The following is a 26361-nucleotide window of genomic DNA, read 5'->3' as shown; positions in this document are numbered from 1 at the left end:
GTGACACAACTCTCCCCGTCCGCGTTTGCTGCGCATGCTCGTTTAGTTGTGCCCGGGCAGTTTGCACCCCCGGTCCCAATCCTTCCGGAACGGTCGTGCTCAAACAATCCTGCCCTGCGGTCGGGAGTCGGAACAATGCGCGGGTACAGGGTGGACTTCTATTTACAGTCACCTGTGCTTGCCCCAGTCCGTGTATCCATAAAAGTCTACATGCCTCCTCATATACAAAAATAAAAAACTGTAAAAGTAAAGTGCTCCCATAAAATGAAAACTTCTAACCGCCTTCGAGGTCAAGGGGCGCGCGCTCCGAATCGGAAGTGACGTCTTACGTGCCCACGTCTTCCCGCCCTGCTCTTCGCTTGCTTCTCAGTGGCGGGAATTGAGGCGACTGTGGTGACCGCGGCCCTTGTAAGTTTTACGCGATCTGGTGTCTCGGGACATTAAGGGCCTGTCATTCTCAAATTGGGGAACGGAGCTAAGACTTCGCCCTTTCCATATACCGGAAACCCCAGGAAAGAGCCAGCTGCATCCTCTCGCTGGAGATGAGAGGCTGACGGGCCCAAACTGTGCCCGGGTACCAAGTGGGAAGCGCGGAATAACAGGTGACCTGCCCGGAGAAATTGCGAGGGCCCCTGTAGCCTTCCTGTACTCCTGCGCCCGGATGCCCCCTGGATATCTTTGATTCCCATGGTAGCTCGCACAGCGACTGGATTAGTGTTCCAGCCCAGCCCCCTTCACATACCCCGAACACCCCGAATGTACGGTGGTCTATTATCTTTCAGAGCCTTGCATTGGGCTCTTCTTACTCTTTAGCAGCTTGTGGCAGGCATGTAGTAACCCAAAAATAACTTTAAAAACCTTGACTCTTTACAGATATTAATGTATTTTACTAAGTATATGCCAAGCACAGAACCATGTGTTTGCACACATTGTTTCGTTTAACTCACTTGCCTTTGAAGTAGGCCTTGGCCCCTTTTACAGAGCGGGGAATTGAGTCTCTTAAATGGCAATTCATCCATCAAATATTATCGAGCGTTTGTCACGTACCAGACACTGTTCTAGGCACGGAAGTATACAGCAGAGAACAATACAAAATTGTCACTAATGCTGCAGATGATCAGGCAAGCTACTGGTGCTTTTCTATTTTAAAAACTCAGGACTCTCTGAGTTGTTTTGATTTCTTAAAATGAACATGTGAAAAACACACCGTTTTCCGTTTTAAAAAGAGAATTTTTCATCTCCCCTTTCCAGGCGAAAAAAAAAGCCTAAAGATAGTCTTTGACTCTGCCAGTAAAACAGGTCCTTGAGTGGAACTCTGGGCCCAAGAAAAGGAATAGAGGTTCTCATTTGTGGTCCCAACACTCCTAATTGCTGACTGAGCCCATTAGAGGGTCTGAGCTAAAGCCAGGCCCGTGATTGAAATGGAAGACCTGTATAGACCTTGTACGGTTCGGCCATTAGCCATATCATATTTATCAAAGGGTTTGGAGCTCTTAAAAAATGATGTTTAGGTTTCTGGTATATAATTCCCTCACTATTAAGAGGTTGTAAGTTCCTTAAGAACTTTGGCCTCTTTTATGTCCCTACAGCCAATGTTATACATACAATGTGTCCAGAGAGCCCTAGGTCATGGAGTGATGTCCTTCATTTCATAGGTAATTATTGGATGCCTTTGCACAAGGTTAAATGTGCTTTCATACTCTACTTCCTCATTGGTTTCTGAATAGCTTCTCTTTTTATGTCTCATGACTGTCAAGCAAAAATGCAGGCATTTTTAAAAGGCGCATCTATCAATACTAAACCATCACTGACCAAGGATCGAGACGTAGCTGCCACTGCAGGAAGCAGTGGTGAAAACAAGAAAGCCAAACCTGTTCCATGGGTGGAAAAATAGTAAGAACACTTGTGTTTTTTTGGTAACGTATTTTACTTAAGGGAGGAATGTTTTGCTTTACTTAGATGTTGTCCTTGAAAATCACTCAATTATGTAAGTTGTAGAACCTTTGCACTGAAAGTTACTTTAGAATGATCTGGTTTAATTCCCTTATTTTAAAGATGAATTAAGGTCTTCCTTAAATTAAGTACAGTTTTAGGGCTGGGTTACTACAAAGAAACAGTATCTATAAAGCTGGCTAAAACTCTTGGTCAGAAATTAAGTCCAAAACATTTTCAAAATTAATAGGTGGAACTTGTTGAGTTTTAGTTTGTTACTTTTTTTGGCAAAAACAACGTGAAGTGGCACCTATATTGTCCATCAGCTAAGTGATATTATAAGTAAAGTAATTGTAACCACAGTTTGGCCTCATTATTTACCAAGAGTTTGCAGATGGCTTATAGGCTAAATAGGGCTCTCAAAGGTTTTATTTGGCTCCAGTAGTGCTTTTTTTTTTTAAATGGAAGATTTCACTTAAAAATCTGCATTCTTAGCTTCTCAGGAGATCAGGCCACACTGTGTACAGGTTCTCACCTAATAGAAATTGGGTGGACTTGAGGATTGCTTTTAATCTTGGAAGGGACATGAGTTCCTCTATTTGCACAGACCCCTATTTTCTCTAGTCTTATACCCTGCCTTCTTCATTCTTGTTATCTGCCAGACACCTGCAGGCATTTGAATATGAACCCTGGTTTATATACAATACCCTGATTTCTCTATAAAATATCTGACATAATTCCTGCTTAACATTGACCTGGTTTATTAGAAAAGTATAGATCAAAGAAGAGGTTTTGATTGGGTAATTGTACACAGTTCCTCATTTTAAGATTGGGAATGTGTCTTTATTTTAGTTTCTCTTAAAATCATTAATGAATGATGTGTGACGAAGATTATGTATTTTATTATACTTCATGTTGGTGAAACTTGTAATTTTGTTGGCCTTCATGAAGTGAATAGGTCTTTTTGTGAGGTTGGGTGTTGGAAGAAATTGGTATTAAGAACTTTAAAGTTAGCTATTCTGAGGTTACAAAGAATGCTCCCTTTTCAGCTTAGGTTTATTATCTTGTCAAAATATATTACTTTCTAGGCAAGTGTTCAACTTTTAACCAGTTGGCTTTTGCTTAGTTTTTATAAGCGTAACAGATGGAAACAAAGCAGAGAACTGAAAAATTATTTCTTTCCTTCAGTATTTATTTGCTTAAGGTAAATACAAATGGGATTTCTAATTATGAAAGTTTTTCTTTTCATAACCAATATTTGAGAATTGTCATTGATATTTTAGCGTACACAACACTTGAGACTCTTCTGTGGCTATTGTAATATACTAAATAGTCTCTCTTTTTTGTTCCAGTCGCCCAAAATGTGTAGACGAAGTTGCTTTCCAGGAGGAAGTAGTTGCTGTGCTGAAAAAGTCTTTAGAAGGAGCTGACGTGAGTAAAAATTGGTATTTAATGTCATTGGATATTTAAGACTTAATTTGTTCACCCTCTTCCTTTCTTTATAAGCCTTAACCCATTAAATACCATACTGAATATACATCAGGCCCTTGATAACTATTTATACAACAAATGATTAGTCAATAAGTGTTCATTGGGCATCACCTATATGCTCCAATGAGGTATTGTTCTATACTACTCAAGTGTAGAGCACTGAACAAAGCAGTCTGGGTCCCTTTTCTCATATGCTTTTATTTTAGTGGGAAGAAACAACAAGAAAACCAAATGAAAAGAAATACAGGTAGTGATATGTGCTATAAAGAAGAATCAGAAGTCCTTTGAAGGTATAATTAACCCAGCTAACTTTAGGATTTTGTTTGATATACAAGAAAATGTTGAGCATATAGTTCTGCAAATAGCGTTGTGTCCCCTGCTGTGATATGCAGGATAAAATATCCTTGAGTAACTTGGATTTTAGATTATCAAGAGACAAAATAAACCCATAAGAAGAATTTGCAATTTAATATTGAATATAATAAAGTGCCTAAAATGCTTTCAGAAGGGGGATAAAGGAGAGTTGCAAATGAGGGTGGGGTGTGGGTTTTGCTTTATTCCCAAGATCTACTTCCTTTCTCTTTAACCTTGTCTGCTCTTAAAGATTCTTTTGTTTTGGGCTGCCGTCTGTTCTCTTCCTGGAATTACACTACTACAGTATACACTTTGAAAGAAGTTATATCTATAGACCATTTAAAATCTTTTTCTTTACCATGTTTGTTCTGATTTGATGCGGATACCCTGTACCTTTTAATTTTATATTAGCGTACAATTTCAATTGCATCACCAATAGCAGGACAAGATCTTTTTTTTTTAAGGCAGTACCAGAGATTGAACCCAGGACCCTGTACACACAAAGGAGGAGCTCAGCCAGAGCTACAACCACTCTATAAGATCACTTATTTTTTTTTATTTTTTATTTATTTCTCTCCCCTACCACCCCCAGTTGTCTGCTCTCTGTGTCCATTCTCTGTGTGTTCTCTGTGACCACTTCTATCCTTACCAGCAGCACCGGAATCTGTGTTTCTTTTTGTTGCATCATCTTGTTGTGTCAGATCTCCCTGTGTGCGGCATCATTCTTGGGCAGGCTGCACTTTCTTTCGCGCTAGGCGGCTCTCCATACAGGGTGCCCTCCTTGCGTGTGGGGCTCCCCTACACGGGGGACACCCCTGCGTGGCATGGCATTGCTTGCACTCATCAGCACTGCATGTGGGCCAGCTCCACACAGGTCAAGGAGGCCCGGGGTTTGAACCGCAGAATTCCCATGTGGTAGGCCGGCACCCTATCCATTGGGCCAAGTCCGCTTCCCTCTATAAGATCACTTTTAATGACCGTTCCTTTTTCAACTTTTTAGGCAAATGTACTGTGATTATGATCCAGTCTTCATGCTAACTTGAGCTGAATTAGGAACTTTCGTCTTTAATTTCATTTACTATTTTGTATATCTTTCCAGACTACATTTCGTAAAATTTAAAGAAATATAGAATAACTTTTTAAATTCTAAAAAACAAAGGAAAATAGTTCACTCCTTTCATTTTCTTAAGGATTTTAAAATGGAATTATAATAAGAGGAATGTTTTAGAAATTAATTTTAAGAACTGATACTCAACATACAGTTTTGGAATGTACCAGAAATATTTGAATATTAGATAATGTAAGGTTTAAATAATTTAACCGTGTTTTTTAAAGAATTTATTTAAATGATATGTGATAGTTACCTGAATGAATCATTACAAATGACAGATCAAAACAATAGTTATAACCTTAAAAACTAAGAAGTCTAAGGGTTCTTTTGGATTTTTTTTTGTAGTTTGTATCACAAGTTATATAATGTCAGTGTAACAACAGTGGTCTAACATTGTTTGTTTAGCTATATTTTGGTTTATTTGGCAAATATTGAATATTGATACTGCACTAGATGCTGAGGATACAGAAATGAATAGAACCAGTAAGGTTTTTGACCTTCATAAGCTTACCAGCTAGTGAAACAGGCACTTAACAACTAAACCTAACCATTAAATAAATAATAAGTGCAAATTAGTACTGCAACAAAACTGTGACAAGAAAAAAACAGGGAACACCCACTTAGATTTAGGTGTTCAGGGAAGGCTTTTGATTTCTAATATAGGAAGAATTGGCCAGGCATTTAATAGGTGCTTAGTTTTTGCTGTTTTTTTACTGTTTCTGTTCTTAGAATTTTAGCTCGTGGAAAGCCCTGATACATCTTCTTTACTCCCTTTTCCTTAGTGTGGGCAACTCCATTTATTCCATTGGTCTCTTTCCCCTTTGAAGCAGCTGACATCTTTATAAAACAAAATCCCACCTGATCCTAAGCAGAGGGGTGGGATGAGGAACTGACAGAAGCCTGGGATTCTCTTTAGCAATAATAAGAGGTTTCTAATTCCAACTTTGGAAATTCCACCTAAGTGAGTTAGCATTCATAGTGATTCAGTTTAAGAGATTAGAAAGACATTTTGGGAAAAGGTGATAGCATTATATGAAAAAAGTAAGATTTAGAACTTAATATTATGATACTAGTAAGGTTAAAAATATCCTTCTATTTAGAAGGATGTTTTAATAAGGATATTTAATAGGGAAGTCATTTTCTTGTTCCAAAGACATTTTTAATCATCATTTTCATCTATTTGTACCAGATTATGATTTATAAAAAATAAAATTTAACTTCTACAGCTCCCTAATCTCTTGTTTTATGGACCACCTGGAACTGGAAAAACATCCACTATTTTGGCAGCAGCTAGGGAACTCTTTGGGTAAGTTGAAATCTCTTTCTTTTTTCTCTTTCAAGATTTGGCACCAAAATAGTTACTGCTTTTCTTTCTCTAAACATTTGCTTTTGATTTTTCTGAGGGGTTGTTGGTTTTTTAAAAATTTCTTGATTTTTAAAATTCAGTGGGCACATTTCCCTTACCTCTTTCTCATTCCCCCCGCCCCCCACCAATGAATTAGCCTGTCCACATCTTTGTAACCCTCATTCTGAACATTATTCAAATGGTATTTGAATGTACTACAACATAGGGCAGGCACCTCACGATTTTTTTCATCACTTTAACTTTTTTGTTATAATTTTGGAGCTCCTCAGGACCCATCCTGTCTCCAGTCATGCTAATAGTTTCATTGCCTTCTTAATGATTATGTTCACATATGTGTGGTTGTATGATAGTTTGTTGTATTTGATACTACTGGCTACCATTACCTTTTCATGCATTTCTTCTGCTCTGGACTTCTGAGGCCCTACCTCTGCAGTAGCAGTTCCTGTGAGTGTAAGCAGAATAGGTGGCAGTTGATATAGTATGAATCTACGTACACCAAAAAAATCTCCCTGTGAGCCATCGTCTTAGATTCTTCTCCCTAGATTCACTCTCTTGACTTAGCCAACCATTCTAGAGGAGCCCTTTTATCTATATAAAGATACATAAAAGATATATAGCAGCCCAGGACTGAAATCAGTGGAGGATATAGCAAGATAGCAAATGCTATCTTAAAAATATGTAAGACCCATGGCTCAAGGGTTCATATGAAATCCTTCATATGAAACCACCAAATAAATAAAGATAAATAGTTCTGTCAAAATGGAAAAGAGAACAAAGGGAAAAGTTGCTTTGAGCCCAATATTGTATTTGTTTGATAGCAACCTTTGTATCTCAAGGAAGTTATAAAAAAGCATTTTTATTATAGCTTATTCTGGAGTTGGTCAGCCAAGAATATATAACTTTGTTATATGCTTTATAAAATAATGTTTGTCCTCACAGAACTAAAAGAACTTACTTTAATTGCAAATTCTATATTTAATAAATGTGGTTTTAAAAACAGAAAATATATACCCAAAGCTTCCTAAATAATTATGCACATAGAAAAATACTAAGTATCATGTTAACTGGGAAACATAAAGACAAAACTACATAAATCTCGACTCTTGGTTTTTGCTTTTTTTTATTTAAAAAAGTATACATGTAAAATGACTGGAGGAATGTTTTGAAAACAGTGTTTTGACAGGTGTATCAGTCTTTTTTTTTCCTCAGCTTTTTCTACAGTGAGCATATACTACTATTATTAAACTCAGTTAAAAACTGTTCATGTGTTTTAATTGATTAGTTTTCCTTATAGAAAACTATCCAGTGGAAATACATGTACTGTATTGCATTGTTTAAAACTGCAACATTTAAACCTATCTATGTCTTAACAATAGAGGAATGTTAAGTAAATGATGATAGTCATAGGATGGAATGCCATACAGAGTAAATGATGATAGTCATAGGATGGAATGCCATACAGCTATTAAAATGGCATTTATGATGGTTTCAGTGACATGATAAGATGTTTATGATACAATGCTGTATTAGTTAGGGTTCCCTAGGGAAACAGTATCAACAAAGGATATCTGTTGATAGTAAGAGGTTTATCAGAGTCTCTCACACAGCCGTGGGGATACACAAGTCCAGGTTCCGCAGGAGGCTGCAACCAGGAATGCCGATGAAAGTCCAAAGGAAGGTTCTTGACGATTTCTGGGAGATGTTGGCTGTCCAACAATGAGCTGGGAAATTCTCTCTCAATGCTGGAATCACTTCCCCTTTTAAGGCATTCAGCTGATTGGGTTAGGCATCACTCATTACTTATCGCAATCTCTCTGACTGATGTAATTATAACCAGCTGTCTGTGATTTACCACTGCAGTAAAGTAATTGGTGACTAAAGTCCATAAGTGCCCTTGTATTAGCCCAGTGTTTGCTTGACGAAACAACTGGGCACAATTACCTGTCCAAGTTGACACAATAGCCTAACCATCACAAATGCTACAAGCGGGAAATTGATTTAAAATTTTATTTATTATGTGATATCTATTGTTTTTTAAATGCATGGAAAAAAAAGACAATATGTTAACTGCATGTCTACAAAAGAAAGAACACAAGTGATTATGTATCTTCTATCCGTATTGTTTACAAGGTGGATTTTAAACTACTACAAAATGTGCAAATGTTAAATGTGGGTTAAACCTGGGTTACTTGTGTGCTTGTTCTATTCTGTTTCATATTTCGTTTTGTCATAGACCAGAACTTTTTCGGTTAAGAGTTCTTGAGTTAAATGCATCAGATGAACGTGGAATACAGGTAGTTCGAGAAAAAGTGAAGAATTTTGCTCAATTAACTGTATCAGGAAGTCGGTCAGAGTAAGTGTTCCCTTTCCATACCATTTTATTATGTTTATTTTAAATGCATGTTTGTGATAAATTTCCAGATCCTTTTTTATGTTAGATTATATTTTTGTGTAAATTATTTAAGCCCAGAAATGACCGTCCCTTTATACTAGCTATGACGTATAGCTATGAAAGCTTTTTAGTAATATTTTGTCTAAGTAGTATTAATTAAACAAATTTCATAGTTTGGTACACTCATAAAAATCCTGATGTTTGTAATGGTATTAGAAGAGAAAAAGTTTTCTCCCCTTTCTGTTAGATATCTTAAGATTCCATGTGTATTTCATAGTCAGAGTGCCTATTTAAGTTCTCGTCCAAAGTAGGAAAAGTTTCTACTCATACACTTGAGGACATATATTTAAATTTTATATCAGAGTACAGTTCAGAATTTTCAGAAAGTAAATGACTAAATTTGTGGTATCTCTAATGAATTAATGCAGTCCAGAACCTCTTTAGTACAGTTTCCGCCTATGTGAAATGAAGAATGGGATTGTGGATGAAAAGACCTCTCTCAGTTCCTTTCCATCTTTCAGATTTAAAACTTTTCTTGGTATAATTTTCATCCAGTTATGTTATTGTCATTTTTGGTGGGAGAAATTCTGCATGACAGGTTACCAAAAAGCAATGTACAGAAAGTAAAAAGACAACCTACAAAATAGGAGAAAAATATTTGCAAATCATAAATCTGGTAAGAGTTCTTATATCAAGAACTCTTCCAGCTCAATAATAAAAAGACAAGTAACGTAATTTTCTAAAGGGCAAAGGATCTGAACAGATATTTCCCAAAGAAGATATACAAATGGCCAATAAGCACATGAAAAGTTCATTGGAAGAGGATGTAATTCAAGCAATTGGGTTCCCGTCTACCATATAGGAAGTCCAGGGTTTGGTTCCTGGGGCCTCCTGATAAAGGCAAGCTGGCCTGTGCAGAGAGCTGGCACAGAAAGATGATGTAACAAAAAGAGACATGGGAGACAGTGAGATGCAGCAGACCAGGAAGGTGAGGTGGCATAAGAGATTGAGCACCTCTCTCCCACTCCGTTAGGTCCCAGGATTGGTTCCCAGTGCTGCCTAAAGAGAAGACAAGCAGACACAGAAGAACAGACAGTGAATGGACAAATAAAGTAGACAATGTGTACAAAAACAAGGGGGTGGAGGAAGTAAATAAATAAATTTTTTTTTTAAATACTTATTAACACCAGTAACCACTAAGGAAATGCAAATCAAAACCATGAGATACCACTTACTCCCACTAGGATGGTTATAATCAAAGAGATAGAAAATAACAAATGTTGGCAAGGGTATGGAGAAATTGGAACCCTTGTACAGTCCTGTGATGTAAAATGGTATAGTCACTTGGAAAACAGTTTGGCAGTTCCTCTAAAAACTAAACATAGTTCTCATATTACCTAACAACTCCACTCCTAGGGATATATGCAGGTATATACTTGAGAAATGAAGGCATGTCCACACAAAAATGAGTGCACAATGTTCATAACACTGTTATTCATAATAACCAAAGTATGGAAACAACTCAAATATCCATCAACTGATGAATAAAGTGTGGTGTATCATGTGCCATATTATTTTATTAAAAAATAACGGAATGAAGTAATGGCACATGCTAATGATGTGGGTGAACCTTGAAAGCATTATAATAAGGAAAAGAAGAAAGTCCCAAAAGACTGATTATATGATTCCATTTATATGAAATGTTCAGAATAAGTTCATATACAGGGACAGAAAGTATATTACTTGTGCCTTGGCTGGGGGTGGTAGGGAGAAAGGACATGACTCCTAATGGTCTCAGGATTTCTTTTGGGGGAGATAAAAATATTCTAACATTAGTTTGTGCTAATGATTGGATACTCTGTGAATATACTAAAAGACATTGAATTGTACATTTTAAATAGTGACTTAGGTGGATTTTATCTCAGTAAAGCTAATAACATATTAACATTCAATTCATGTGTTTTTCTGAATCAGTGGTAAGCCATGTCCTCCTTTTAAGATTGTGATTCTGGATGAAGCAGATTCCATGACCTCAGCTGCTCAGGCAGCTTTAAGACGTACCATGGAAAAGGAGTCTAAAACTACCAGATTCTGTCTCATCTGTAACTATGTCAGTCGGTATGTACACTGCCTTCACGACAGATGCCTAATTTTAACATTCCCAGTTATAGAAAGACCAAGTTTAAATTTTTCACAACTGCATTTTAAAAATTTCTCCTCTATCAAATCTTGATTTGTTCTTGATAAAATATCGTTGAAGGAAATTCTTTCTTTAGACAATGACTTTTTTCCAATGTAATCTTTTTCAGAATAATTGAACCTTTAACCTCTAGATGTTCTAAATTCCGCTTCAAACCTCTGTCAGATAAAATTCAACAGCAGCGGTTACTAGACATTGCTGAGAAGGAAAATGTCACAATTAGCAATGAGGTAATGTTATTATAATTGGAATACAAATTAATAAGGATACATTTGAAGAGGCCTTGAGAGTCAAATGTGTGTTGCTTCAATCCTGATGCCAGTTCTTCAGGCAAATTTAAGATTAATAGGGAGTAGTTAGGATGTCTAGGAATGACAAAGGATTCACTCTTTCTATTGGTAGAGTCATTAAACTAGGTTTTTTATCAATATTTCAAAGACATAAAACAGGTTTTATACATTATGCAAATTCTGCAACAACAAATCTCTACATAATGGCAAGATTTTAGTCTTTTAGCCAATAATCCTTTTCAAGAACTAATTTAATGTGATGGAATTCTGGTACAGTAAAAAATGTAGGTGGCGGACTTGGCCCAGTGGTTAGGGCATCGGTCTACCACATGGGAGGTCTGCGGTTCAAACCCCGGGCCTCTTGACCCATGTGGAGCTGGCCCATGCGCAGTGCTGATGCGCGCAAGGAGTGCCCTGCCATGCAGGGGTGTCCCCCCGCATAGGGGAGCCGCGCACGCAAGGAGTGCGCCCCATAAGGAGAGCCACCCAGCATGAAAGAAAGTGCAGCCTGCCCAGGAATGGTGCCACACACACAGAGCTGACACAACAAGATGATGCAACAAAAAGAAACACAGATTCCCGTGCTGCTGACAACAACAGAAGGGGACAAAGACAACGCAGCAAATAGAGAACAGACAACCGGGGTGGGAGGGTAAGGGGAGAGAAATAAATAAATCTTTTTTTTTTTTTTAATGTATATATAGGCCCCTTTTTCTTTACAATAGAATTTAACCATAATTTGAGTTTTTCTTAAATGTGAGCAAGAAAATAAGATAAATACATTTGTCTCTACAAATTTCTTTTAGAGGCAGTATCTTTTCTTTATCCTTCCATTGGATTAATGCTATCTCCATGAATTCTGCAACTATAAGACTGATAATACTCCCTCAAAATCTTGGGGAGCAGGTATAGGTCAGTGGTTAAGCACCTGCCCCCCATGTAATGAGTTACCAGGTTCAATCCCCAGTACCTCATTAAAAAAAAAAAATCAGGAGTCTTAATTTTTTCCCCCCATTCACTCTAGCCTGTAGCTTTTTCACTTTTTTGTTGTATTGAAATCACTAAGTCTTAATTGGCCATCATATGTTTAAAACTATTTTTTGTCTCCAGGGAATTGCTTATCTTGTTAAAGTGTCAGAAGGAGACTTAAGAAAAGCCATTACATTTCTTCAAAGTGCTACTCGTTTAACAGGTGGAAAGGAAGTCACTGAGAAGGTGATCACAGACATTGCTGGGGTAAGAGGACTAAATATTCTATGATTCTTATTATTTTGTGACTTTTAAAAATTATTTTTATCCAAAAAATATACTGAATGCTTGCCGTGTGCCAAGTACTATGCTTGGTAAGTGAAACAATGTAATTTGGGCCTCTTCTGGGAATATCAAAATGCCTCCAAGAGGGGTTAATACTGGAATTGATCCTTTTCACAAGTTTGTCAGGTGTGTTTAATAATAACAAATTCCAGGAAAAAGCTACGTTTTCAACTTTTACACCACTTAGAAGTGATGCCTTCTGAATAGTTACTACTACTTTTCAGGAAATATTCTGGTCTAAACCAGAATATCCAACTTGTCAAATTGATCTATTAAAAAAAAATTAAGTACGTCACACCATCTTGGGACACTCCCCGTTTCAGTGCTTACCTCAATCACTACCTTGAAAACTTATTTTCTAAAACATTTTTCACCAGTGTACTAAAGACATTTTCTACAGTGAGATACCTATTACTCCCCTTTGTCTCTGAATTTTTAAGCCAGTAAATCTCTAGTGGCGTAAGAAAAAAATGCTTCCTTGTAAGTCACACTTCAAACTATATGGCTTATTTTGGCTATTGTTCTTAAAACAGTGAGTCTACCTCAGGCTTAGAAAAAAAAGTAGGTATCAAAGTGGGTGGAGCTTCAGCTACCCCCTAATCAGAACAGCTACTTAAGAGCCATTTAAAAGGATGCAGAATGACATGAAATCACCCTGGTTGCTTAGTAACAACTAGACTAAAAGCACATTAAGAGGTTGATGTTATTACCATCTGGAAAGCTTCAAGGAGCAAAAACAGCATTCTGGAGCTCAGTAGAGTACATGAGTGTGGAAAGAGCCAAGCCTAGAACCAAGTAGTCATTTTGGACTTTTTTGTAGTTCTTTCCACCTGCCTTCCCAACTTTTTCAGGGTCAGTATTGGCACAGGCTGTTATTGCAGTGAACTACTAAAGTAATGAGACCAGAGAAAACATTTTTTGATATTTAACCTTTTAGGTAATACCAGCTGAGACAATCCATGGAATTTTTAACGCTTGTCAGAGTGGCTCTTTTGACAAACTAGAGGCTGTGGTAAAGGTAAGTAGTGGCTACTAACTTTTGTGAAGTTACTTAAGTTTTTAAAGTGATTTTTATACTCAAATTTTGTTTCAGAACTTGATAAATGATGGCCATGCAGCAACTCAGCTTGTAAACCAACTTCATGATATAGTTGTAGAAAACACTGACCTTTCTGATAAACAGAAATCCATTATTACAGAAAAGCTTGCTGTAAGTAGGGACATTTAGCATGTTGTGTCAAGTTTAATTCAATTTACATTAAGCACATTTTGCTCATTTACTTTTCTTCTTGTTCTAGGAAGTAGATAAATGCTTAGCAGATGGTGCTGATGAACACCTGCAATTGATCAGCCTTTGTGCCACTGTGATGCAACAGTTAAGTCAGAATTGTTGATCCTGAAGTTTTCATGATTTGTAAATAAAAATGACCAAAAACACTTTTTAAAGTGAATATACAATTTATTTTTAACATTCAAACTTCATTAAGACATGTGCAATATGGCAATTTTACCGGGTTTAACCCTACCTAGGATATGATCGCTTGCTGGGGCTTAGCAACAGGGTCCAGTTCACACTTAAATACTTTATTGAATAAATACAATACCAAACAAAATGCATTCAAATGCTGTCTAAAAAAATGTTAAAGGCCTTTCTAAATTCAGGCTAATGACAAACACAATAAAGGCAAATATGCTAGTTTAACATAATTGGCTGATTTTATACAGCACTTATATCTTTTAGTCCACAAGTATATTATTAAATGATAGAGAACATCTAATACAACCATTTCTACAGAACTAGGAAATAAATTTCTAAGAAAGAAAGATTTTACAGACCCCATCTTTTATACCCAACCCCAACAGTCTAACTCTAAAGAGGATAAAGCCAATGACTTTCCTCACAAGAGCTCACGACTAAAGTCGCTTTGCTATCAAAATCTGTATTTCTGATCCGTAATGAGCATTGAGACAAGATTCAAATATTCCCAAAGAAAGCACAATGCACGTTGTGGTCGCCTATTCAGCAACAGCGAGCACTGCATTCAAAACTATCTCATCCCAGGAATTAAATAAGGTCAGCCACATTCATTGGCATTTCCTCCACTGTAGTATTGTAGAAAGTCTCAATGTCCCGAAGAATCCTCTTGTCTTCTTCAGTAACAAAGTTAATAGCCACACCTTTCCTCCCAAATCGACCCCCTCTGCCAATTCTGTGTTAAAAAAATAAAAATAAAAAATCAGCAATCAGTTTATTACTTCTCAAATATTGCATGAACTACTGAAAATGAAGATCCACTTGTTAACCATCAGCTGCTGTTTACTTATCAAGGTTATAGTTCGTGCTTCTAATTGGAGCACTAGCTGCTCGTCAAATATCTATAGAGAAAAAAGTCTTACTTTGCAGTTAGTGCCAAAAGGATACAAGGCTTGTCTGGCTGCAAAATGAGATTTTATCAGGTATCTTGAGCATTAATTATTTATAAAGCAGATGTTTGGGGTAGTGAATTAAAGCCCATACCAAAGTGGGCCAGCCAAGAGCAGGTGTCAGCCTGGGACAGATGTAAATACCAGGGATGAAACAAAAAGAAGTTATGTAAATCCACTTCGACGCACTTCTGGAACTGTAAACTGTAAATACAAATGCTACAAGGTTAACTACTATCTAAAACTTACTGATTTTTTTTTCCAGTGGGAAAACATATTTGGTATGGTAACCCAAACTTATCACTGCTTTTTTGCTCAGTTTGTCTCACACGTTGTAACTCAAAATTATTCAAACGTGTTTACCTCCAAAACAGCTCTACCTTCCTGACAGAAACCAGACAAAACAAATCACCTAACAGGCTAATATGCAAAAATGCCTTGGTTGGAGCAACTTAAATATCAAATAATCATGACAAAAGAAAAACAAATATAAATACCGACTCGCTCTTTATTCAAACAGTGTGTTGTTTCGTTTATGACTCCACGTCCTAAATTAGGTCAACGCCGTTTCTGAACGCCATCTCGTCATCAACTGCGGCTATCGACTCCTGTATTTTTTAAAAAGTCTTTTTTTACATCACATAACAAAGTACAATTCAATTTATTTAGGGATAAAGCCACTCTTAACTAAACCAGGGATCAAATTGCTACCAGACGACACCAGAAAAATCCCAACTATAGAGGAATCAACCACCAAGAAAGCACATGGACAGACAAGAGCAACTCACTAAAAATAAAGCACAAACCAAGAGATCTAAAACCTCATCTCTATGAAGTCCATTTTGGGTAGCATTTACCAGTTTTCCCACTGTTTAACATCAGTTCTTCCCAAATATAAATTTTAATTTATATCTTATCAAGTTACTAGATCTTCTTAGAGCATGAATTTCCTGACTTGAGGTTATCTTTACCTTTTAGACAAGTCACATTTAAAAAGCATTATGAATTTACTTCAAATACAGAAATGTCAAGGTGCCATTCAACTGACCTGTGAATATAGTTTTCACGATTGGTAGGTAGGTCATAGTTTATAACCAGAGACACTTGTTGCACATCAATCCCGCGAGCCTGAAAAACAACAGTGTATGTTCAAATCCTAACTGAAAAAAGCAACTGGGAACCTATGTAATGTAGGCCACGGAATAGTAGTGAGCTACGTTAAGTGCAATAGCCCACTGTGGAGTGTGGTCCTTTTATTCTCCCAAACAGCCCAAATTGGTAAAGGTTATTAAAAAACCTTCCCCTGAATAACTTTTGGGAGATTAAAACAAAGCAATGAGACTTACCAACAAATCAGTAGTGATCAGAACGCGGCTTGACCCTGAACGGAATTCCCTCATGATAACATCTCTTTCCTTCTGGTCCATATCACCATGCTGCAAATCAACAAACCTTAATTCAAGAATCACCAGTCAAGTCAATATTTAATTCCATCAATGTGTATGAGACCAAGCGTCCCTGGCTGCTACAAGAGTTCAGCAGACAGGGATAGATAAGAAACAACTTTTATTTTTAGCAGGGGGAACGACAACACAGCACTGAACAGCTATATTGTAGTCTAAATCCTGCTTTGATCAAAGTACAGACATTTCCATTAGCATTACTAGATTAGAACACCTCTTACCAGTGCAGAAACTGTGAAGTCTCTAGCATGCATTTTCTCAGTAAGCCAGTCCACCTTGCGCCTTGTATTGAGAAAAATAACAGCCTGGGTAATTGTCAGTGTCTCGTACAAGTCACAAAGTGTATCCAACTTCCATTCCTACAATTTTCAAAAATAAATAACAGCAGTTATTCACTAGTTTCCCAACTGCATTCTTTAGAAATTCATTCTATTAAGTCGGCCTAAAGACATATTGCACCAAATCTTAAGACAAAGGACACTGGACATTAAGAAAGAGGTCCACCCCAGTCTTTACAATCTAGTGCAGTTACTTTTCTTCTTGTGTGTACTCTGCTAGCATTATTACAGAAACTAAGAAATAATCTTAGTTTCTGCAATTTTAGCACAGTGCTTATACAAGAAGGTAAGGAAATCTGGCTAGTTTCATGTTTAACTAGCAAATTACCTCTCTTTCAACATTAATATAGAACTGTTTGATTCCTTCAAGGGTCAATTCTTCCTTCTTCACCAGAATTCGAATTGGATCTCTCATGAACTTTTTGGTCACTTCCAACACATCTGTTGGCATTGTGGCAGATAGCAACACAACCTTAAAAAAAAAAAAAAAAAAATTTTTACCTATGAAGACACACTTGTAAGTAGAAAAGCTTTCACAGAAATACTCATACATTTCAGACCCTTACTATGGAACTGAACTAGGTAAGGCTTTAAAAGCAGGGGAATGACAATAGTAGCAGTTTCTGCAAAAATAAACCAAAGCCACCAGCTAGACAACAGGGATTTACATTAAGGCTCTTACCTGAATACTTGTATTTAATTTTTGGAAAATCTCATATATTTGATCCTTAAACCCTCGGCTCAACATTTCATCTGCTTCATCCAAAACAAACATTTTAATCCATTTTGGAGCTGTTAAAACAAAGTCATACTATCATCCCTAGGTCTTTATGGTTACAATCGCTTTTGCCCACCCAACTTAGCAAATACTAACAAAAAAGAAATAACGTATAATTAGGGCCAATACTTACAAAGGTATCTTCTGTTCAACATATCAAACACTCTGCCCGGTGTACCAACAACAATATGTGGTGCTTCTGCCTGCAATTTTTGCATTTCATTTCGAACATTGGTTCCACCAATGCAGGCATGACAAGTTGCTCCCATATAGTCTCCAAGAGCCAGAATTACCTTTTGTATCTAAAAGCCAAATATTTCAATTATTATCCCACCAATCACAGCCTCTACATCTAACTTCCAAAGCATGTAAAATATCTGGTCTCCAAACAGCTTTTTATGCATGCACAGCACATAACTACTTCCAAGCTTAAAATGCAGACTTATCAAATGTTTTAAGGTAAAATTCCTAGAATATTGCCTCATTCTTGTGCTTTGTCAAACTTCGGATCTTTATTTCCTCACAATTACCAGCTAGGTAATTAAAGAACTAAAACATTTCCTACCTTATTCTTCAATGTGTAGGGATGTATAAATACTGAAACAAGCTTTGCAATTACATCTAACAGCATATTACTGATACTTTATTTAAAAACATCTACTCAAGGGATATTGTGACTTGAATCTTCACCCTAATAAAGCACCTTAACAAAGTCTATTGCTTTATTAGGAAAGTTTACTTCAAAGCCAATATAGCAGTGAGCTTTGAAAACATAGCATGCAACAGATGCATCACAAACTACTGAGACAGTCATATAACATGTCACTGCAGTTTTCATGTTGCACAACTGCATTCAAATTTTTAAAATGGGCACAAATCTAGTATACCCTGAATAGAATGCATTGGTTTCTTTGCAATACAAGCCTGCTAACTATACCTGTACACCCACTTCCTATTTAAACTTTCAAGAAAAATTCGCTGCATGCATGGACAATTAAGAGGGCTCTGAAAGGACCAATTTATACTATTTTAAAGTTTTCACAGTTGTGAAACCTGAAACCTATGCAACACGCAAGCAGTTTTTTTTTGAACTACACTATCAATACCTGTTGAGCCAGTTCTCTGGTGGGGGCCAATACTAGTGCTTGGGTCTCCTTGAACTCAATCTCCAACTGTTGCAGGATGGAAATAGCAAATGTGGCTGTCTTGCCAGTACCTGACTGAGCTTGAGCAATCACATCATACCCTAAAAAAAGTAGGATACACATTTACCGATCCCACATCAAACCATCGCTAGTTCACACCATGTATTCCATTTGGAACATGAATTATGCCCGAACAATTAAGTGATCAGCAATGAGTATTCTCTTCATTTCAGGTCAGTCCCGAAAGATGATTGCCATCATTTCACTTTAAGGAATACAAAATAGGTGCTAGCCCCCAAGAGTCTTCCCTTTTAGGGTCCAGGTGCAGGAAGAACAGTGAATCCACTACTTTGGAACACCCGAGTTTTCTTTTACCTTTAATACAGGGAATAATAGCTCTCTGCTGAATAGCTGAAGGCTTCTCAAAACCATAAGCATAGATACCCCGAAGAAGAGATTCTTTTAAATTCATATCATCAAAGTTATCAACAATCTCATTCCAATTGCTCTGTTAAGAAAAAAATAAAGGCAGGTGTAAATTGGATGAACTAACTCACCTTTGCAGAGTTTCAAAAACCACACATATTTCTTACCTCGATGACACCATCGGGGTCCATTCCCTCTGGGCCGCCATGTTCTCTGCTGACGAGAATACTGCTGTTAGAGAACACCCCTTTACTTAACGACTTCAATTCAATCGCACCTCAGGGGGACAGTCTTTTTATACATAACATTAAGCTCGCCTCCTGTCCTCCCACAAGCACGAAGATCCTGCCTCCCAGATTACCCTCTTCTACGCATGCACATTTCCTAAAAATCAGCGTAAAGCTGGGGGTGCAGGATACCAAAAATACCGCATCCCTCTGCGTGAAGACTGGAGCATGGGGACGCCTGCATGCAAAAGCCCCACGGACCCCGGTCCCTTCCCAGCCCCGAGCGCAAAGCGCTCGTTTGGGCGGTGGAGCTTCTCGCGAGAGCTCCACGCGTTGAGCTCCGCCCCTTACACTGCGCAAGCCTGTGATTGACGGGCGCAGAGGCCTGGGAAAGGCTTTGCCAACGGTTCGCTGGGACCCTCGACTCCGGTCCAGTCCCACCCGCTTTCTGTCAGGCCCGTGTGGGCGCCGCCGCCACTCTCCCGACTAAACGCCCAGGCACTCAACTCGCGCCGCTGGCCACACACAAAACTTCGGCGTCCAGTTATACGGAAACGAATGCGGGCTGCGCCACGGCTTTAATTTAACTACATGTTTCCGCTACTACCCACGGAAAGGAGTGGGTGGGAACCCAGATTTCAGAACGTCCTTGGGAGAGGGAAAAGCAAGGGCACTATTTCACTACTCCATTTTCGTACCCTTGTCCTGTCTCCTGCAATACGGGGCACTAACCATTATGGAAGGTTCTCGAAGGGCACGGGGTACTGTTGCCCTAAAAAGACGTCCATGAATTCTCAGTTTCTCGCCTCCAAACCATTTATTACAACCTCCTCTGAGGCCATATGACATTCACCACAAAATACCACCAGCCAAGAGAGCCATACCTGTTGTAATCCGCAGAGCCACCAGACATGATCCGAAAACCCACTCAGCGCACGACTGAAAAGACAGCAGTACCTCGCCACCCGTTTTTTATAGGCTCGCGGCCGGAACCTGTTTATTGCGGAGGAATTTTCTCGTCGCTAGTCGATCTGCCACAAAACTGTGATCCTGCAGCTGTTACCGCAGATAAAACCCTGAGCAAGTCGATGAAAAAATCCATATTTGGTAATTCTTCGATATTTCTGAGTCGCTGGAAATCCCAGAATCCTGGGGAAGTATAGGGACTCTTTGCTGAGCGGCGGAAGAATATTGCAGCAAGCGAACGTCAGAGACTGCGTTTCCCTCCCGCCCTACTCCTACGGGGTTTCCGCGTCCCTGCCGCAAAGGCGGGCCCGGGAGAGGCGGGGCGGGGCGGAGAGGCGGAACCGCCTTCCCCTTGGGCGAGCGAGGAGGGGTTCGCTTTTGCTGCAGGTCTTGAAGTGCCGGAGAGCCTCGGATAGCCTTGTTTGCACCGGAGGGCACTCGGTAATTTCGCCTGTTCGCATCGCCATTTAATTTGGCAATAAAGAGACTCCTGGCCTTTAGCCCAAGTGTTTAGCATCCATTCAGGCTATCGAAGTGTGAAACTCCTGCTAGGAAAAAGGTCACCATCCCAGCGTGTCCCAGAAAATCAGATTTATGGGTACATTGTGCAGGGCGAGGGAAAAAAGCGTAATTCGTTTGCTAGTCCCTCCTGAGTAGCCGCCTCTATTCTCCCTATGTTGCTTCTGGTCTTCACTCGCTCTCTTTAAAAGTAATGACAATTGTAACCTACCAGGTGTAAGAAATGCCTGAAAAAATCAGTATAAACTTTTGTAATGGGTATAAGCTAAGGGAGAGTACATTTCTTTGTAACACAGGAATTTAAATGGATGCTTCTGGCATCTACAGCTCAACACCGTTTTGGAGTTTTGATTTCCGTTTATATTGTCATCTTTTCAAAAGCCTTTGAGTTTGAAATGTTTGTACAGAATGAACTAATTTATTGAAATCGGTAGCGACCATCCTTTGCTGCTTAAAGAATCTGCATAATTCTTTAAGCGCCAAAGGTTTTCAACTGTTGCCCAACTCAACCCCCCTGATAAAGTTAAATACAGTATATTTAGTCATTTAACTTTAAAATACAACCCTTCTACCAACACTGCATGGTATCATCACGAATACTCAGGAAAACATTCTCATTAATTCATGAGAGTAGCCTAAGTCTGATTACTAGAAAAACTGGTCCTTACCAGTTTTCCATATTATAGAAAATATTTAGCTCTAAATACTACATGTATTTTTTTAAAGGACAACATTTATTTAGCTGATTATTATCGTGCCAGGAACTGTCACCAAAATTAAGATCACCAAGATGACCAAGTTGACCTGGCCCTCAGTCTAGTGATTCTCCTCCTCATCCATCCCACTGTACGTTCAAATCCAGTTTTGACCATGGCAGTCAGGGATCCTTATTGCCTCATACAAAATCTAAAATAGCCCTGGATTTAAGAGACTGAAGAAAGTGCTAAATAAGAAAAGTGGTCAATCATTTAGTCTTAAGATGAAAATCATTCAGTCCTTAGGTAACATCAATAAACAACACCTACTTGTTGAGTGTTTTCTTTAGGTTTAGCACTACTGCTAAATGCCCTGCAGGAATTCAAGAGTCCATTAAGAGGAAACAATCGAGCTAAATTCTAGGTCTTATAAGTGCTGAAGGGGTTTCAAAGTAAGAAAGCTTCCTAACTGAGTCAAAATCCAGACCCATATGCCCACAACCCTACAATATATTTCCAGGAAATGCTGTGCTTACCACACTTGCATTTTATTCTCACTTAAGATAAACTTTGCCACTTAACCTGGGAACTAAAACTAGGTAGCATTCTCAAGGGCAACTACAAATGCTTTTGTGCCAACATGGAGTGTGTGAGACCATTTATAGTGCAAATGATGCTAAAGAACCAAAGATCAGTTCTCTCTGTGAGCCATCTAGTTTTGATCTTCAATAGCCTCAGAAGACAATTCAAAACCCATCTAGTGGTTCTATGTTGGGACCATCTAGCCAGTGTTCACCAGAGGAACCAAGGAATTAGCACAAATGTGTCACTGCTTAATGGAAAAACACTACAATCTTAAAAGACTATGCCCTGGGTTGGTAGTGATGTTCATTAAAAAGTACCATGTATTCTTATCATTCAGGGGATATTTGGGCATCTTCTTGAGGTTCTTAAATTGTTCTAAGTCCATCAGTTAATTTTCAGTGGTAGCTTAAAGTTTGTTAAAGTATATGTTTTGGATCTTTAGCTCATTTATTACTTATTAATTGTATTCTTTAGCAAGCAGTGAGTATAAAAGAGGATATCCCTACATCTGTAACTGTTTAAAAAGTATTGCCTGGAGCAGAGTTCTTATTAACCAGAGATCCACAGGGGTCCGTGGAAAGATTTCAGGGGGTCCATGAACTTGAATTGAAAAAAATCAACTTATTGTCTTATTTTCTCTGACCTCTAACTGAAATCTAGCATTTCCTTCAGTTATGAATGTTTGCAATAAATTACAATAGTATTCATTTCATATCACATTGCAGTTGTTGTTTACCTCGAAAAATTGCTTCCGCTCATTCATACTTCGAAATTTTGGTAGTTTTTTTTTTTTAATATTTATTTATTTAACACCCCCCCGTTGTCTGTTCTCTGTGTCTATTTGCTGCGTCTTGTTTCTTTGTCGTCAGCGGCATGGAAAGTGTGGGTGACGCCATTCCTGGGCAGGCTGTACTTTCTTTCGCGCTGGGTGGCTCTCCTTACGGGTGCACTCCTTGCGCGTGGGGCTCCCCTACGCGGGGGACACCCCTGCATGGTGCGGCACTCTTTGCGCGTATCAGCACTGCGCATGGGCCAGCTCCACACAGGTCAGGAAGGCCTGGGGTTTGAACCGCGGACCTCGCATGTGGTAGACGGCTGCCCTAACCACTGGGCCAAGTCCGTTTCCCTAGTTGAGTGTCTTAAAACTATCTGTCTGTGCTTTTCACTTAATTGGCAAAGGGAGTAGTAGAACAAAAAGGGTTAACCCCTGGCCTAGAGCTAGATAGGGAAAGGCATGCTACTCCCCTCCTTTTTATTATCCCTTGCTGGAGGATATCAGAGGCTAGATTCTGCTGGCATGTCCCCTGCACTAATTGGGAAGGTAGCACTTCGGGCCCTGTCTTTCACTGGAGGTTTTAAAACCATTTGCATGAAGATAGGTAAAGATAATACAGCAGAGGAAAACAGAGAAAACTGAGGAGGGCCATGGAAGGGGTTCTTGAACTATGTAAGGACTGGGTTTTATTCCAATATTTAAGATTATTAAACTCTATTGTATAACCTAGATATTGGGGTATTTCTGGCCCTACCCCCCTTTTTTATTTTTAGGAGGCCCTGGGGATTGAACGCAGGACCTAATACATGGGAAGCAGACACTCAAACCACTGCTCCCCTGGCTCTACAGGGACTAAAATAAAATGGCAGTATTGTGGTTCAAGTCAAATCTAAAACTGTGGAGCACATACATATTAATTGGAAGATCTATTTGAAATGCAGATACCTGTGGACTCTGACCTGCTACGCACCCACCCCCACCCAGATTAACTAGATCTGAGCTGACCTAGTCAGCGTTTTATTTTGAAAAATTTTTAAACGTACAGAAAATTTGCAAGAGTAAAACAATGAATACCAAATACTTGCCGCATTTACCAGTTGTTAACAATTTACTACATTTGTTCTTTCTCTTCCCACATTTACCAACTGTTAAAGTATGTACTTGCACTTTCATAAAACATTCTGAAAGTCACAGACATAGTGATACTTAACTCCTAAATACTGCAGCTTACATCTTAAAAACAAGGATATTCTCCTTCCATAAAACCATAACAAATTAATATACCTTAGAATATGATACAATAATATTATCTACAAAATGATATATATTCATATATATATTCAAAATTCTCCAATGTGCTTTGTGGCTTTTTTTTTTTTTTTTTTTTTTTGAGGTACCAGGGCCAGGAATCGAATCCCAGGCCTTGTATGGGGAAGCTGGCACTCAACCTCTGAGCCACATCAGCTTCCCTGAGTTGTTTCTTTCATTTATTTTGCTTCTTGTTTCTTTTTGTTTAGGAGGCACCGGGAAAGAACCTGAAACCTCCCATGGGAAAAGCAGGTACTCCACCACTTGAGCCACATCTGCTCCTAGCTTTGTGGTTTTTAAAAAAGTCTAGGAGCCTATCAAGGACCACATTACATTTAGTTGTCCAGTGTCTTTAGTCTCTTTTTTTTCTTTTTTGACATTGACATTTTTAAGATTCCAGGCCAGTTTGTTTTTGTTTTAGAATATCCCACAATTTGAATTTATCTAATTATTCCTTTGTTATTAGATTTAAGTTGTACACATTTTTGCTAAGAATACTATATATAGTTGGTGAAGTATCCCATCAAGAAGCACATAATATCAGAGTTCCCTTACTCCTATATGGTTTTTATTCAGGTTAGTCCACAAACAACACTTTGAAAAAATTTGCTTTTAAAATCTTTTGTAATTTTTAATTTTATTTGAAGTCATGAAAGTGTGTCAGAGTTCTGAATTGCCAGCTCTGATTTTTTTTTGAACTGTGAAGACCATCAACAAGAAGCAAGAAATAATTATTAAGGTCTATAGGATAGGTCTGGGTCCTTGAAAGCATCAAGAAAAAAGGGCACAATTCTCACTTTGGATCCAATTGAGAAAGTAAAATAAAACAGATAAGAAACAACTTAGAAAAATTATCAATTAGGTGAACAAAGATTAGAAAGTTTGGCAATACTCAGTGAAAAAACAGTTTTTTAAATTCTTTTGACAGGAGTTTAAATTAGTGTTACATTTTTTAGGATATTTTGGTAATAGGAAGAATTAAAATGTGCGTGTCCTTTGACCCAATTCCAGTTAAGAATTTTCTCCTGTGTATGAATGATCCCAAGAATCCTCCCCTCTACCTCACCCTCATCACCCAATGCCCACTCCTGCAATGAACAAGGACATTCCCTTCCTCATTATTTTAACAACAATGACAACAAAAAAGAACTAGAAACAACCCAAAGGTCTATTAAAAGGATACTGGTTAAATAAATAGTATGTCATTCATATACTTAGCCATCAAAAAGAGGTCTACTTCTGTTTCTGTGAACATGGGGTAGACAGACTTTTCCATATCCTTCCCACTAAATAAAACAAAAGTCCTGCACATTATATATAAAATAAACACAAGAAAACTCTGGAAGGTGGAAAAAGAAGGCAGACAGGCTAGGGACTTCAAGACAGACATGGTGGCGAGTTCCCTGGGTTTTATTTTTGCTGAAAAGCAACTGAAGACTTGGAACCCAAAAAAAGCCAGTAATCCAGAAATGCCAATAAGAATATAATTAAACAACAACAACAACAACAAAACAAAAGTGTGCTTTCTGAAATTAAAAATCCAGGAAAAGGACATCCTAGCAAAACAGAAATGTTTTAGACAATATTCACTCTATTCCATCCAACATCACAGAAAACCTGTGGCTACGCCCACTCCCATACCTGCAAAGGCAGAGCGGGCAGTCTAGACTTTCACCCTTGTCAGACTGTAATGAGCTGCCCACAATATCGCCACCAGAATGATGCCAGAGAAAGCCAGGTAGAATGCATATGAGACTTTTATCTCCACCAGCCAGAAAGGAGTTCCCCTTATCTTCTACCCAGTGAGGCATCAGGGGAAACCACATGGGGAGACTGAAATTCTACCCTCACTTGGCAGTAATGAGTTGCTCTTTCCCATCCCACTGGGGTGGGGTCAGAGGAGACCTAGTAAAGATTCAGGACTTTCACCATTGCCCAGAGTTAATGAGGTCACTCCACCATGGAATCACCGCAGACCACATGGGAAGCTGGAACTGTCATCCCAGCCAAGTAGTAACAGGAGCACTGAGGTGGAACAGGGAACCTGGACTTCTACCTCCACCTGACAGTAAAGGGGCAATGCTTCCCTTCCTCTGCCAGAGCACAGGCAGAGAAAGCCAGCTAAAACAGATTTAAATAAGATCTAGAGTCACATAGTGGAATACAAAAATGCTGAGATTTTAATAGGATACCACTTGTTATACCGAGAACCAAGATCTCAAAATGAATGAAAAAGACAATAGATGTGAACAGTGAGATGGC

General features: G+C 38.5%; 2 protein-coding genes and 4 non-coding genes across 13 annotated transcripts; 1 reads left to right on the top strand and 5 right to left on the bottom strand.

The window, feature by feature from the left end:
* The first annotated feature begins 318 nt into the window (after positions 1-318).
* RFC4 (replication factor C subunit 4) lies at positions 319-13887 on the top strand. 3 transcript variants are annotated; one of them, XM_004473696.4, is made up of 12 exons: positions 365-408; positions 1590-1655; positions 1758-1893; positions 3285-3363; positions 6115-6194; positions 8488-8607; positions 10621-10764; positions 10956-11076; positions 12247-12372; positions 13388-13468; positions 13544-13660; positions 13749-13887. In XM_004473696.4, exons 2-12 carry the CDS (start codon positions 1607-1609, stop codon positions 13842-13844), a joined length of 1149 nt encoding a protein of 382 aa, XP_004473753.1. In that variant the 5' UTR covers positions 365-408; positions 1590-1606; the 3' UTR covers positions 13845-13887. The 3 variants fall into 3 exon arrangements, with proteins under 3 accessions (XP_004473754.1, XP_004473753.1, XP_004473755.1); XM_004473697.5 differs by lacking the exon at positions 1590-1655 and having other exon boundaries at positions 319-408; XM_004473698.4 differs by lacking the exons at positions 365-408; positions 1590-1655 and adding an exon at positions 517-602.
* A 1-nt stretch (position 13888) lies between these two features.
* On the bottom strand, positions 13889-20515 carry EIF4A2 (eukaryotic translation initiation factor 4A2). 6 transcript variants are annotated; one of them, XR_011648631.1, is made up of 12 exons: positions 20136-20510; positions 19192-19237; positions 18974-19106; positions 18560-18699; positions 17587-17755; positions 17358-17467; positions 17004-17147; positions 16559-16696; positions 16221-16310; positions 15923-16002; positions 15372-15482; positions 13889-14660 (listed from the first exon to the last, which is right to left on the bottom strand). XR_011648631.1 is itself a non-coding variant. In XM_004473700.5 (11 exons), the coding sequence occupies exons 1-11, from the start codon at positions 20162-20164 to the stop codon at positions 14516-14518; spliced, it is 1224 nt and encodes a 407-aa protein (XP_004473757.1). In that variant the 5' UTR covers positions 20165-20515; the 3' UTR covers positions 13889-14515. The 6 variants fall into 6 exon arrangements, 3 of the variants coding, with proteins under 3 accessions (XP_004473757.1, XP_004473756.1, XP_058151494.1); XR_009185506.2 differs by having other exon boundaries at positions 19192-19255; positions 20136-20213; XR_009185507.2 differs by having other exon boundaries at positions 14521-14660; positions 15376-15482; positions 19192-19255; positions 20136-20213.
* LOC111759210 (small nucleolar RNA SNORA4) lies at positions 16062-16195 on the bottom strand. Its single transcript, XR_002793280.1, has one exon. It is a non-coding gene; the product is annotated as a small nucleolar RNA SNORA4 (small nucleolar RNA).
* LOC111759209 (small nucleolar RNA SNORA63) lies at positions 16373-16505 on the bottom strand. Its single transcript, XR_002793279.1, has one exon. It is a non-coding gene; the product is annotated as a small nucleolar RNA SNORA63 (small nucleolar RNA).
* On the bottom strand, positions 16786-16963 carry LOC111759211 (small nucleolar RNA SNORA81). The gene has a single exon (XR_002793281.1). It is a non-coding gene; the product is annotated as a small nucleolar RNA SNORA81 (small nucleolar RNA).
* On the bottom strand, positions 18798-18866 carry LOC111759212 (small nucleolar RNA SNORD2). Its single transcript, XR_002793282.1, has one exon. It is a non-coding gene; the product is annotated as a small nucleolar RNA SNORD2 (small nucleolar RNA).
* Positions 20516-26361: the final 5846 nt, after the last annotated feature.

Source organism: Dasypus novemcinctus, chromosome 4 (assembly GCF_030445035.2).
Source record: "Dasypus novemcinctus isolate mDasNov1 chromosome 4, mDasNov1.1.hap2, whole genome shotgun sequence".
Taxonomy (NCBI): Eukaryota; Metazoa; Chordata; class Mammalia; order Cingulata; family Dasypodidae; genus Dasypus; species Dasypus novemcinctus.
Note: the sequence above shows the minus strand (reverse complement) of the source record. Positions and strands in the feature narration are given on the sequence as shown.